Below are 15279 nucleotides of genomic sequence, written 5' to 3'. Positions count from 1 at the left end.
GGGATTTTCAGTGCAGTATATGGGTGTTGCCTATCCGAACAGAGTTTTTTTTGTGACAATGTGAAGAGCTACAGTCCTCGTGATAGGAACAGCTCATTTACATGTGAGCCACTGAACAGACCCCCCTCACTAACCTGCTGAACTTTGCTAAATTTGTTCTGTCCAGGCTGGAGAGTAAAAAGGTCCTGGCAAGAAAGGATTCTCTGGACTAGGTAACACCAGAGATGATCAGAGGAATGGAGAACCAACCTTTTGAGAGGAGACTTAAGCTTGGCTTGTTTAACCTAACCAAATGAAGGCTGAGGGGAGATATGATTGCTCTCTATAAATAAACCAGCGGGATAAGTACCAGGGAGAGAGCGGAGTTATTTAAGTGAAGGGCTAGTGCTGGAAGAAGAACACATTGGATATAAACTGGCCGTCAGCAAGTTTAGGGTTAAAATTAGGTGACGGTTTCTAACCATCAGAGGAGTGAAGTTCTGGAACAGCCTTCCAAGGGGAGCAGTGGAGGCAAAAACCGAACTGGTTTCAAGACTGACCTTGATAAGTTTACGGAGGTGGTGATATAATGAGACTGCTTACAATAGCATGTAGCCCATCTGTGGCTGCTAGTAGTAAATATCCCCAATGGCTGGAGATGGGACACTAGATGGGGAGGGCTCTGTGTTACTACAGATCATTCTTTCCCGGATCTCTGGCTGGTAGGTCTTGTTCACATGTTCAGGGTCAAACTGATCACCATTTTTGGGGTCGGGAAGGAATTTCTCTCTGTGTAAGATTAGCAGACACCCTGGGAGGTTTTTTTGCTTTCCTCTGAAGCATGAGGCATGGGTCACTTGCTGGTTGAACTAGAGTAAGTGGTGAATTCTGTGTAACTTGAAGTTTTAAAATCATGATTTGAGGACTTCAGTAACTCAGACAGAGGTTATGGGTCTATTACAGGAGTGGGTGGGTGAGGTTCTGTGAATCATAGAATCATAGAATATCAGGGTTGGAAGGGACCTCAGGAGGTCATCTAGTCCAACCCCCTGCTCAAAGCAGGACTGATGCCCAATTAAATCATCCCAGCCAGGGCTTTGTCAAGCCTGACCTTAAAAACTTCTAAGGAAGGAGATTCCACCACTTCCCTAGGTAATGCATTCCAGTGTTTCACCACCCTCCTAGTGAAAAAGTTTTTCCTAATATCCAACCTAAATTTCCCCCACTGCAGCTTGAGACCATTACTCCTTGTTCTGTCATCTGCTACCACTGAGCACAGTCTAGATCCATCCTCTTTGGAACCCCCTTTCAGGTAGTTGAAAGCAGCTATCAAATCCCCCCTCATTCTTCTCTTCTGTAGACTAAACATCCCCAGTTCCCTCAGCCTCTCCTCATAACTCATGTGTTCCAGTCCCCTAATCATTTTTGTTGCCCTCTGCTGGACTCTTTCCAATTTTTCCACATCCTTTTTGTAATATGGGGCCCAAAACTGGACACAGTACTCCAGATGAGGCCTCACCAGTGTCGAATAGACGGGAACGATCATGTCTCAATCTGTTGGCAATGCCCCTACTTATACAGCCCAAAATGCCATTGGCCTTTTTGGCGACAAGGGCACACGGTTGACTCATATCCAGCTTCTTGTCCACTGTAACCCCTAGGTCCTTTTCTGCAGAAAAGGCCTGCAATGTGCAGGAGGTCAGACTAGATGACCATGATGGTCCATTCTGGCCTTTAAATCTATGAGGGTATAATGAAGTGGAAAATCCAATCTCATATATGGGTGTGGTCCGGGGATAAATGCCTCTCCATTTATCTGATCTTGCTGGTGGATTCCCGCAGCTCAAAGGGAGATTTATCAGTTAGAAATTCAAGCTGTCTTGTTCAATTCAGATGTGGCCAGAAAGGGTTGTTGTGGCAAAGTAAGGAGAGTGTGGTGGTTGACCCTGGAAGCAGAAATGTGAGGTTTTGTAAATCCATTCATGTTCCGTATGTGCTTATTGTTAAAGCTATGTTCAAAAGTGTGCAGTACTGATTTACATATGCTTTTGTTCCCACCTCAGCAATAGACTAATCAACATTCTCTTTCTCTCTCTCTCTCTCTTCCTCCCTCCCCCCCACACCGCCAACAATTCTGCTTCAGGACCAGCTGCTCTTCTGTGACGACTGCGACCGTGGCTATCACATGTATTGCTTAAACCCACCAGTGTCCGAGCCTCCAGAAGGTAACATGTTCTGGAAGTCTACATTGAGAGCAACAGAAGGGCCCATGGGGAGGAGGGAGGAAATCAGAAGGTGGCCGTGGGCAAGGTGGGTGAAGGAATTGGGAACCAGACTCAGAGCAATGAGGCAGAGGCAAAATGTCAGGTAGCTTTGTAGTGCACATCTGATTGCTAACAGTTGGCTTACCAGGGAGGCAGATCAAGGACCCAGTCCTGAAGGAAAACAAGAGACCATTTGGAAGGGCTGAAGATTCTGTACTGGGGGAAGCCTGAGCTAGACGTCTCCTGTCTAGTGGGGATGAGGGCTGATAATCTGGTGGGTCTGGGCCCTGTTTAACATTAATCTACCTCTCAGGTATGGGGAGTTTACAATACTCCTTGCTGGAGAAATGTGGGGAGTAGGCTGTCCTTCCTGACATATGCTGCATTTCAAGGGAGAAAGCAATCTCAATGACATTTCCTCATGAAAACCTGGTAAATGAGAGAACAGCTCTCCTGTGTTTTAAAGTGACTCAGCAGATTTGGGAAATCCGCTAGGTTAGGTTCACTACAGAAGTTCATAGTTGGACGCTTCTTACCTGAATTTTATGTTGTTCTCCGAGTTATTGTCCCTACAGGTGTGCCACATTATCAATCAGAGGGTTTTTTTTGTCAGCAGTGTCTGCAGGTCCACCTGCATGTTACTCATCCTTGTGCTCCAGACCAAAGATACATAGGAAGGCGCCTACCTATTGCCATTCCAGTTCCTTCTCAACTGCCTGTGGCTAGAGACTGAATATTGTGGTGTCCACTAGATTAACCTTTTAGCTATTCATTCTCCATTTCTTTTATTTTCTTTCTTCCTTTTATTTTTAGTACTCTGTTCCTTTTTTTCCTGCACAAGTTTGTGCCTTTGAGGGGAGGGGTTCTGTTCCCTTTTTTGTTGGCCATGGTTATGGCCTCTGCCACCCTCAGCCTTTCCTCACTTATGGCCTCACTTCTGTGGGCTCTGACCCAAACCCTGCCAGACCTGTCATTCAGTAGTGGGCATTCTAAATGCCCCCAGTGCTATAGAGAGTCCCATATCCCATTGAAGTGCAAGGTCTGCTCTGGATTCAAGAGCAGATCAAGGAAACTGAGAGAGGATAGAATGAAACTGCTCTTTATGGAGTGCTCCCTGAGATCTACAGGATCCCATTGCCCCCCCCCCCTACTTTGGCCTCATCTTCTCAGACTGTTCTGGTGATTTCTTTGGCTCTAGCTCTGTTTAGCAAAAAACAATGGGTAGCTCCAGAGGCCCTGAAAGAAGAAGAGATCTTGGTCTCCTGACAAGGAGTCTAAATGGAGGGAAAAGTCACCCCAGAGACCAGGATCTAAGGAGACTTTGCATCCTGCTGTGGGTACTGCTGAGATTCCTGCTTCCTTCAATACTGAGGACCCGATCTCACTGAAAAAGAACTCCAGCATGCTATGTACTGAAAAATATCTTGGCAAACAACCACGCTTGGCACCAGCCTCTGTACCTTCAGAGTCCTCCAAGCACAAGGACTCTTCAAAGAAACCACCACCGGCCCCAGCTCTGGCACCCTCTGAGGGCCACAGACACGAGGAGTGTGCAGACAGCCCATCTGTACTGTCTCTTTACCACTTGATTCACCTCAGCTTGAGGAGTACTGCCCTGGAATGCTGGTACTGACCTCATTCCTCTCCCATGAGGACCACAGAGTGACAGAGGCTTGAGTCTCCTCTCCTTAGAGACTGAGGGCCTTTCTGCCAACACCAATGTACCAACCAGTACTGCAGCCCTCTCACCCAAAAACTTGGGCACCAGTATCAACTCAGATGCCAATACCTACTTGACCGCCAGTACTGACTCTCCTTGCCCCTCCATTGGACACAGCGGATGACAAATCTTCAGGATCAGACATCTCTGTCTAAGATTCGACCACCTTCCTATTCCAACATCCTGCCCCAGTGGTGTATCCTGACAATAAGACTCCAAAAACTAGTTGTCATCTATCCCACCAACCCTGGCAGGAACACCCTTGGGATCCTGTTCCTTTCCCATATGTCCTGTCACATTGGGCTTTCTGGAACCCTGGGTCCCCTATGATGACCAATTGTATAGCGTGTTCTTATGTAAAAGGGCCTGTCAAGAGGAGCAACCACCAGTACCCAGGGAGCCTGCTCCGCAGAGGACTAAGTACTAAGAGTTGAGGAGGAGGCACCTCTCTCCAATAAAATCCTCTTCATCTCCAGATGAAACCATTTTGCTCCCTTCACCATTCAGTATGGATGATCATAAATTTTGTCAAGATCTGATGACTTTGCAAATTCCCTTCTAGGAAATACAGAAGCCCCAGCACTTCCTTGTGGATATTTTCTATACCACGTCTCATGGCAAAATATCCCTGTCTGTTAATGATGCCCTGTTCTCTCCAGCATGTAACGTATGGCAGACATCTGCTATCATCTCACCTACATGGAAGATGGTTGACAAAAAACTGTTCAAGGGCTCCGAATACCATTTTTTCCCATCCCACCGCCCTGGTGGTCAACACAATCAGTGAAAGGAACAGACAGCGCTGGTTGAGATCTACTCCTCATGATAACAAGCTCAAATACCTGGACCTTTTTGGATGCAAGAGTTATTCTTCAGCTGCACTACAGTTCAGTGATGCCTTGTTGGTGAAGTATAACTCCACCAATAACATCAAATTTTCATATTTTATTGACCATCTGCCCCAGGAGCAGATGGACCAATTTCAAGGCCTTATTTCAGAAGAAGAGACAATTGCCAAAGCATCCTTGCAAGCCTCACTCAGTGTGGCTGCCACAGCCTTTCACTTTGTGGCTGCAGTTATATTTATGTGTCGAGGTTCAGGGCTGCAATCCTCTGGTCTTCCTAGAGAAGTGTAGAATACATTAGAAGATCTTCCCTTGGAAGGGCCCAAGCCCTTCAGCAATGAGACAGATGCGTCCCTGAACTCTCACAAAGACCCTGCAATCCTTGGGCATTTACATCCCTGCAACAACAACAACAAAAATATAACAAGTCACAGACAGTCCAACAGTCTCGCCCAGTTCAGTATTTTACTTCCCACAAGCAGTATTCTATTGCTGCCTCCTAGTAACCAACTTCATCCAAGTGACCATTTTGGCTTATTGGTTGACAGTCACGAATCACCACGCTGTATGAATCCTACGCTGTAACATTCTGTCCTCCCTCCACTTATGGGAATTCTCTCTCCCATTTCACACCTTTCTGGGAGCATATCAAACAGATGGATACTGGAAATAATTTCATTAGGATACAGCATCCCATTCAACCACTTCCCCCTTCTTCCTGTCCCTTTTCAGGAATCCTTCTCATCAGGGTCTCTTGAAGCAGGAAGCTCAATCCCTCCTATTACTGAGGGAATTGAATTAGTTCCTCCCAAATTCAACAGAAGAGGGTTTTACATTTTTGCATTCATCTCCCACAAGGATCATCCTCATAGATGCATCCATGCAAGGCTGGGGAGCTCACTTTCAGGACTCCACAGCACAGGGCAAATGGACCCCCAGGAATTGTTGTACATCAATATTCTTGAGCTCAGGGCAGTCCAATACATGTCCCTTCACTTCCTACTCAGGATCCAGGGTCACTCCTTAAGAGGCATGACAACAGAGCGACGATATACTACATCAACCACCAAGGAGGCACAACATGCCAATCTTTATGTGCAGAGGAAATAAAGCTCTGGAACTGGTGTCTCACCCACCAGATTGACATCTCAGCCCATCTACCAGGTCTGCAGAACACCTTCGCAGACACTCTGAGCAGACATTTCTGCCAGGATCACAAATAAGAACTGAGCAATACTATCTTTCAGAAGACTTTTCTCACCTGGGGTTCTTCAGCGATAGACCTCTTTGTGGCTCCAATACAAAATGCCATCACCTCTGCCTGAGGGGAGGACTTGGTCACAACTCCCTGGAAGATTTCTTCTTCAGCCGTTAGCCTCAGGTTCTGCTATACACTTATCAACACAATTGCTCCTCAGAGTCCTGAATAGGCTGAAACAGCAGAAAGCAGTAGTTATCCTCTTAGCTCCAAAATGGTCAAGACAAATATAGTTCTTACCCCAATCTCTCCTTATTACACCTCTTGACCTGGCTCCTTGATGGCTCTTTGGCCTAGAGCAGGATTGTTCTCTTGAGCTGCAGTGTGTGCTGCTGAATAGTAGGAAGCCTGTCCTAAGGGAAACCTACTGTGAGGGGCCAGACCATATCAGACCGGCTGCTGACCTGCACCCTGACTAACTTCACTGTAACCAGTGAGCCCAGCTGCACTGCCTTGGAGCTGACCGAGTAGCCACAGCTCCTCATTGGCAGCTGGTTTAGCAGCTCTGCTTATAAACCTGGTCTCCCAGCAGATCAGCAGCTGCTAAGTGCATATCGTATCTGTAACTGTGCTTGCCTTGTTCCAATCCCTGCTTCTGCTTTTGCTCCAGCCCATTCCTCATTAGCTTCTGACTTCTGGCTTTGATCTCTGGCTCTGCCCCTGGCCTACAACTCTAGTTTACCCTCTAAAGCCCTGGCATTCAACTTCTGTCCTGGCACTGACCTTGGCTCGTTTCTGGTCTCCGCCCACCCTAGGCCCAGGGTTAAACAGTAGGCTGAACTCTCATTTCAACCACTGGGCCTGACTGAACATGGCTTGGTTGGTGACACCTACCTGCAAAAGTGGAAGCAGTTGAAGGGGTGTCACTTTTTGTGCAACCTGCCACTACCAGATTCCTGAAGGGAGTGGCTAACCTCTTTCCTCACATAGGACAGTCCATGCCACTTTGGAACCTTAATTTAGTTCTCAGTGCCTTGAGAAACCCCCTTTGAACATATGGGAAGTTATTCCCTGCTGCAAAAACCTGCATTCCTCGTAGCCATTGCTTCAGCCAGAAGAATAAGTGAATTGGGAGCTCTTATGGCTGATCCACCATATACTGTGTTCTACCAAGGCAAGGTGACTTTGTCCTCATTCTCACTTTTTATCTGAAGTCTCATCAGACTTTCACATCAACCAGGACTTTCAGCTACTGCTCTTTTTTACCTCAAACCTCATGCTTCAAGGGAAGAGACTAGCCTCAAAACTCTAGATGTGAAAAGAGCCCTTGCTTTCTATCTTGACAAAACTAAACCCTTCAAATCCTCTCCTAGACTTTTTGTCTCCATTTCAGAGAGAATGAAGGGAGCTCCTCTTTTCACCCAAAGACTATCTAAATGCGTCTTAACATGTTACAAAGCGTTTGGGGTACACCCTCCATGTAGGGGACTGCTCATTCCACAAGGGTGAAGTCCACCTCTGTAAGAACTGCTTAAGAACATATCATTCCAGACATTTGCAAAGCTGCCTTCTGGTCATTGGTGCACACTTTTTCCCAGCATTATGCTGTTGTTCACACCTCTAGATCAGCTGCAGCTTTTGGTGAGGCTGTGCTCCAAATTGTTCTGAACTTGTCTGCTCAGTACCCTTCTCTGTACCTGAGGTACTGTTTGGGAGTCACCTAACATGGAGCCCCCATAGGAACAATAACTTGAAGGAGACGTTTATTACCTGTACAGTAACTGGAGTTCTTTGAGATATTTTGCCCCTAGGGGTACTCCACTCTGCCCTCCCTTTCCTCTCTGCTTCGGAGTCCTTGCCTTTGAACTTTGGGGTTGAGAAGAAACTGGAGCATTGGCATGTCTGCCCCTCCCTATATATTCTCCATCTGGAGCATGAAGATGTGTAGGGTGCAGGCACAGACCCGTGGATGCTGCTCCTCAAAAATCTCTGATGGAAGGTGCATGGGTGTGCATGCACACACATGGTGCACCCATAGGGTCAAAACATCTTGAAGAACTCCAGTTACTGTAGAGGTAAGAAATCTCTCCTTTTCTTCCCCAGTAGAGTTTATAAATGCCCTATTTAGAGATGGTCTTATGGTTTAGGCCTGTCTGTAATGTTTTATGGGAATGGTTTTGTTTTTGTTAATCCCCATACAATATCATTAAACATGGAGTCATAATGGCCAATGAGACTCCATCTTCTTGTTGTGTTCAGGCAGCATGTGCAGTACCTCCCTGACATATTTAGACAAGCCAAAAACTATTTAGAGTAGTTTTCAGTGCTGTTCAGACCATCTGTACCTTGGAAAAGGAGGAATTTTCAGATCAGTATTATGTTCAGTACATAGTTATGTCCTTGAAAGAAATTCTACTTGAAAGTGTTTCTGCTGGTTCTGGTTTGTTAGTTGGTTTTGGAACAGAAGAACTGGCCCATTGATCTACTAGTTCTTGAGGTTAGTGGGCCTTCAATTAAAATCAATAGAGCCCAATAGAAACTGACAGAGGCCTACAGAATGATTCTAATGGAATGTACTGGAATGTCCAACAGGGCTGAGACAAGAATAATTATGAATCAACCATGTAGCCATGATGTGTAAGACCACAGGAGTTCTATGTTTTTTAAAATTTTGCTAAAGAGGAAACTAAACTGATAGGGAGAAATTTTTTGGAAACTGAATAGACAAGATTTCTGTTTAATTGGGAAGTGCCGGGATTAAGTTATCAAATGGCAAAAAGTATTGTGAGGCTGCACATCACAACTGACCAGTAACTTCTGGGGATAGTCCGACTCTAAGGGTTTGGTTACACTTAAATTTTATAGCGCTCTAACTTGCTGGCTCGGGGGAGTGAAAAATCACCCCCCTGAGCGAAGTCAGAGCGCTTTAAAGCGCTAGTGTAAACAGGCTCCGAGCGCTGGGAGCTAATCCCCTCGTGGAGGTGGATTACCAGGAGCGCTGAGAGAGCTCTCTCCCAGCGCTCGTGCGCGACCACGCTTGCACTTCAAAGCACTGCTGCGGGAGCACTTTGAAGTTTCCAGTGTAGCCATGCCCTAAGTGAACAATACCAGCGGGAAAGGAGCAATGCTGTACTTGCTTCAGAAAGATATTGGAAATTCCAGTTGGGGGAGATACCTTCAGTCCCATTGAAACCATCCCTAGCTTACAGTCTCAGTATTCAGAGATAATACTGTGCATGTGAGATTGATTGATTGTTCATTGATTTACAGGGAGCTGGAGTTGTCATTTGTGCCGAGAACTACTCAGAGAGAGAGCATCAGCTTTTGGCTTTCAAGCCTGAGGAGCTCCAGGGATCAAGATGCAATTTGCTTCTGGAGTTGTGGTACCAGCGCACAGTTCCCATCCAGAACACAAAGACACACACATGCACGCACACACACACATCGAAGAGAATGGACACTCAAGTATAAGAAGAGATAACAATGGTATTTATTGTCAAAGAGTAGATTTCACTAATATAGTACCTCCTGGGTTCTACTAGAAGAAACATGTTCTCCTTTTAATGCTCCAAATGGAATCTTTTCACTACTGTGCATGGTTGATGCTGTATTGTAATAGGCTCACATGCATTATGTTAAGGGGGAAATTGTTACACTGATACCGAGAAGTAGATTTTGTGTGGCCTTGTGCTTTTTTGTTTGGTCTTCTTTGTAAACAAAGAAATAGCAACATAGTTCCCAAAGCACTACTGATGAGCTACTTTGGTTGGGATGTTGGGAACTGTTACTCCTCACAGGCTTGACTGAAAACCGAAAACTGAAAACCTCACAGGCTTGACTGAAAACTGAAAAACTGCAACACTGTGTAGTTCTAGAGAGGCTTTGAAGGTTGTGGTAGCTCCCTTCTTCCTGAGTTGTGACTAACACGAGCATATTGCCACTGAGACAGGAACTGATCTAAAATTCCTTGGGTGACCGTTTCTTTGCTGAATCGTCAAACCCTTTGCTTTTTACTGATATTAGAAATTTGATTTTAGTGTAAATGAAAGAAGAATAGAATATATATAGACTCAGAGGCACCTACTCCACCCCTCTCCAGTTTCTTTTAATGTTCAGGGAGACCATCTTAAAGTGGCGCTGTTATTAAGATCAGATCCAAAAGGCTGTTTTTTATTTGTAAAGAGGTGAGGAGTAATGGTTTACAGAACCTGAAAAGAAAGATTGCCATGGTGGTTTTTAAATTTAAATAAAAATAGCTTTCCTTTATTTAAACAGTCCCCTGATGTGTAGCACACCCAAACAAAATAGCACTGAGCTCATGTATCAGAACCAGGAAGCATCACTGTAATTCACTGTATTGTCACTGTCCAAACTAAGTGAAATAGAGAAAAGTGAACAACAAAACAAAAGCATCAATGGAGAATAAGTATTTTTTAAACAATCTTCTCCATTTCAGTAATCTAAGGGGTCAAACATGTAAGGACTATTTTTTAAAAATATGATTTTTAAAGTTGCAAATATGCTACTCCTGATTCTATCAAGTATACAAGAATTGTTCTACAGTATCTTGGGTGTGACATATAAAATCTGTTTATAAACAGATTTAAAAGCTTGCATGAGAGGAGGAATGTAATATAGGTTGATGAATCCCAAGCAGCATGAGTGGCTCAGGATGCCTATGCAAGGTGGTAAGGACACTAAGATTGCATTTGGGATATACATATTAATTGAAGCCCCCCTGCAAAATTATTCACCCTGAGGATTTAAATTAACATTGTCAAAATAAATGTAATTTAATTTAAAAAAGGTCCTTCCCTGTGTTACTAATAACACCTCAGACTGTTAAACTTAAATGAATTGTATAAATTTTAATTTACTTTTAATTTTTTATGTGGTTTGTTTAGCTTTTTCACTTCTTTCAGCTTAGACACAGAAACCAGTCTGGTCAGTTTCTCAATCTTGTTCTCGTGGACTCACACATAGTGCAGTTGTGTGTGCGTTCACAAAACTGCCCTAGAATTGTTTCAATCCCACGAAAACTATTTTCTTTACATTCCAAGGTGGTACCTGAGCACTTTATTTCTAGCCCTATTGCACCAAATCTACCCCTCGTGCAGCTCTATTGTCTTCCCCTGGGATTAATTTAATCCATTAGTAGGGGACAATGCCCAAATGTAGCGCCCCAAAACTACGAGATAGTGTCAGTTGAAAAGTGTGCAAAAATCATCTTTCTGACACACATTGGGAGGGGAAGATAGGAGCTTAAATCTCTACTACAGGCCTACATTATACAATCCTAGACCATCAAATAGCATTTGTGTCCACACAGCTACAATAAGATGATTTACATACTATTTAAACAAAACCATTTAAAAACTTTAAATGACCAACTTTCTTTCAGCCTCATTGGGCAACATGCTGAAGCACTTCAAACTATTCATCCCCATTGTCTCATCCAAATCTCTGAGCGGCTGTCACCTTTCTTTTCAGCTCCCTCCTGTCTGTTAGAATCCCCCTAGGAAGAGCTAATGGAGTCTGTCACATTTCTCCAATGCTCCCATGCACGTGGCCTTCTTAGTTTCCCTCGGCGGATGTGCTGGATCCATAACTAGAGACTGAGTCGGATACAAGATGCTAGAGGTGCCCACACCTTTTGGTACAGAAAACTGCACTGGCAGCTTGCCAGGAGCTGGATGGCCACAGCTTATTTGCACACACATTTGCATACATTAGTTAAGCAAAATAAATTGCCATGACTTTCATATTTGCTGCCTGTTGCAGTTAAACCCTCACGAAAATTTACAAGTGTTTAGCAGTGTCATCTCCACCTTGCACATCCAGGGAGACTGCAGCAGCAGCCTACATCCTAAGATTCCAGGAGCCTCAGTTGGCCTATCAGCTGTACCTTGTGTCCCTCTACTCAAAGCATTAACAAGAACTGATTGTGTTAGAGCCTCTGCATTCCATATCCAATCTACCAAGGCAGAGTTAGTTGCTACAGTCCAGAATGCACATGTATGAGTTAAGATTAATAGTAACTTTCTTGTCATGGTCCAGTTACACTTCATTCATTCAGGCTTTACTCTCACATATCTACATGCACAGACAGTTCCAGTTAACTTCTAGCAGCCTGATAAATCCAAAGCTTTCACCTCTCTGACATTAAGATGCTCCTGCAACTTATATCTCCCCGCTTCACAGCCTTATTCTTAGGCAATAGGCAGGTACATTCCACTCAGTAATAATTCTTAGCATGTACATAGGGCTGGACAACTTCAAAGTGTTGAAAACATTCATTATTTAATCTACACAATACCCATTATGTAAATAGTGCTGTACCCATTTTACAGAGACACAGAAAAATTATACCATGTCTTGCTCATAGTCATACAGTGAAAAAGTGGATTCACAGTCAGCTTTTTTAACCATCGGACACATTTCCTTATGCTACTCCTTTGCTGTACACTTATTTAAAGGAACAATCCACAATAAGGCAGTTTTCGAAACCCAGCATAATCATGACATTCTCACAGGAGAACTAGGGAAATGTGGTCCAGAGTAAATTACTTTAAAGTGGGTGCACAATCGGTTGAAAGTCAGTAATCAAAGAGTAGTTATCAATGTTCACTGTCAAACTGGGGGTGGGGTGGTATATCTGGTGGTGTTCTGTCCTGAGTCTGGTACTAGTCAATATTTTCATTAATGTCTGAGATATGGAGTGGAGTGGAGAGTATGCTTGTAAAATCTCTGGATGACACCAAGATGGGAGGGGTTGCAAGCACTTTGGAGGACAGGATTAAATTTCAAAATGACCTTGACAAATTAAAGAATTGGACTGAAATCAACAAGAGGAAATTCAATTAAGACAAGTGCAAAGTACTTCACTTATAAGGAAAAATCAAATGCACATCTACAAAGTGGGGAATAACTAGCTAGGTGGAAGTACTGCTGAAAAGGATCTGGGGGTTATAATAGATAACAAATTAAATATGAGTCAATGTGATGTAGTTGCTAAGCAGGTTAATATCATTCTGAGATGTATTAACAGGAGCCTTGTATGAAAGACACAGGAGGTAATTGTCCTGCTCTGCTCAGCAATGGTGAGACTTCAGCTGGAGTATTGTCATAGAATCATAGAATCATAGAATATCAGGGTTGGAAGGGACCCCTGAAGGTCATCTAGTCCAACCCCCTGCTCGAAGCAGGACCAATTCCCAGTTAAATCATCCCAGCCAGGGCTTTGTCAAGCCTGACCTTAAAAACCTCTAAGGAAGGAGATTCTACCACCTCCCTAGATAACGCATTCCAGTGTTTCACCACCCTCTTAGTGAAAAAGTTTTTCCTAATATCCAATCTAAACCTCCCCCACTGCAACTTGAGACCATTACTCCTCGTTCTGTCATCTGCTACCATTGAGAACAGTCTAGAGCCATCCTCTTTGGAACCCCCTTTCAGGTAGTTGAAAGCAGCTATCAAATCCCCCCTCATTCTTCTCTTCTGCAGGCTAAACAATCCCAGCTCCCTCAGCCTCTCCTAATAAGTCATGTGTTCTAGACCCCTAATCATTTTTGTTGCCCTTCGCTGGACTCTCTCCAATTTATCCACATCCTTCTTGTAGTGTGGGGCCCAAAACTGGACACAGTACTCCAGATGAGGCCTCACCAATGTCGAATAGAGGGGAACGATCACGTCCCTCGATCTGCTCGCTATGCCCCTACTTATACATCCCAAAATGCCATTGGCCTTTTTGGCAACAAGGGCACACTGCTGACTCATATCCAGCTTCTTGTCCACTGTCACCCCTAGGTCCTTTTCCGCAGAACTGCTGCCTAGCCATTCGGTCCCTAGTCTGTAGCGGTGCATTGGATTCTTCCATCCTAAGTGCAGGACCCTGCACTTATCCTTATTGAACCTCATCAGATTTCTTTTGGCCCAATCCTCCAATTTGTCTAGGTCCTTCTGTATCCTATCCCTCCCCTCCAGCGTATCTACCACTCCTCCCAGTTTAGTATCATCCGCAAATTTGCTGAGAGTGCAATCCACACCATCCTCCAGATCATTTATGAAGATATTGAACAAAACCGGCCCCAGGATCAACCCTTGGGGCACTCCACTTGATACCGGCTGCCAACTAGACATGGAGCCATTGATCACTACCCGTTGAGCCCGACAATCTAGCCAGCTTTCTACCCACCTTATAGTGCATTCTTCCAGCCCATACTTCCTTAACTTGCTGACAAGAATACCGTGTCAAAAGCTTTGCTAAAGTCAAGAAACAATATATCCACTGCTTTCCCTTCATCCACAGAACCAGTAATCTCATCATAAAAGGCGATTAGATTAGTCAGGCATGACCTTCCCTTGGTGAATCCATGCTGGCTGTTCCTGATCACTTTCCTCTCATGCAAGTGCTTCAGGATTGATTCTTTGAGGACCTGCTCCATGATTTTTCCAGGGACTGAGGTGAGGCTGACTGGCCTGTAGTTCCCAGGATCCTCCTTCTTCCCTTTTTTAAAGATTGGCACTACATTAGCCTTTTTCCAGTCATCCGGGACTTCCCCCGTTCGCCACGAGTTTTCAAAGATAATGGCCAATGGCTCTGCAATCACAGCCGCCAATTCCTTCAGCACTCTCGGATGCAACTCGTCCGGCCCCATGGACTTGTGCACGTCCAGCTTTTCTAAATAGTCCCTAACCACCTCTATCTCCACAGAGGGCTGGCCATCTCTTCCCATTTTGTGATGCCCAGCGCAGCAGTCTGGGAGCTGACCTTGTTAGTGAAAACAGAGGCAAAAAAAGCATTGAGTACATTAGCTTTTTCCACATCCTCTGTCACTAGGTTGCCTCCCTCATTCAGTAAGGGACCCACACTTTCCTTGGCTTTCTTCTTGTTGCCAACATACCTAAAAAAACCCTTCTTGTTACTCTTGACATCTCTCGCTAGCTGCAGCTCCAGGTGCGATTTGGCCCTCCTGATTTCATTCCTGATTTCATTTCATTGTATCCAGTGCTGGGCGCCACAGTTTAGGAATGATGTTGAAAAATTGGAGAGAGTTCAGAGGAGCACCAAAATTATAAAAGGTTTAGAAAACCTGTGAGGAAAGGTTAAAAAAACAACTGGGCATGTTTAGTCTTCAAAAAAGAATAAGAGTCTTCAACTATGTTAAGGGCTGTTATAAAGAAGACAGTGATCAATTGTTCTCCATGTCCACTGAATATAGGAAAAGAAGTAATGGGCTTGATCTGTAGAAAGGCAGATTTAGGTTAGACATT

At 44.4% G+C, this 15279-nt stretch overlaps 1 protein-coding gene across 1 annotated transcript in view; it reads left to right on the top strand.

The window, feature by feature from the left end:
* Nucleotides 1–15070, top strand: part of DPF3 (double PHD fingers 3) — a 220091-nt gene extending 205021 nt beyond the window's left edge. Inside the window, exons 10-11 of the mRNA XM_075129660.1 lie at nt 2123–2204; nt 9277–15070. Of these exons, the coding sequence (XP_074985761.1) occupies nt 2123–2204; nt 9277–9347 (153 nt within the window). The 3' untranslated portion in view covers nt 9348–15070. The remainder of the gene's footprint in view (nt 1–2122; nt 2205–9276) is intronic.
* The last annotated feature ends 209 nt before the right edge of the window (nt 15071–15279 follow it).

The sequence above is a fragment of the Caretta caretta genome, chromosome 6 (genome assembly GCF_965140235.1).
Source record: "Caretta caretta isolate rCarCar2 chromosome 6, rCarCar1.hap1, whole genome shotgun sequence".
Classification (NCBI taxonomy): domain Eukaryota; kingdom Metazoa; phylum Chordata; order Testudines; family Cheloniidae; genus Caretta; species Caretta caretta.
The sequence above is the reverse complement of the archived record's forward strand: the minus strand, read 5'-3'. Positions and strand labels throughout refer to the sequence as shown.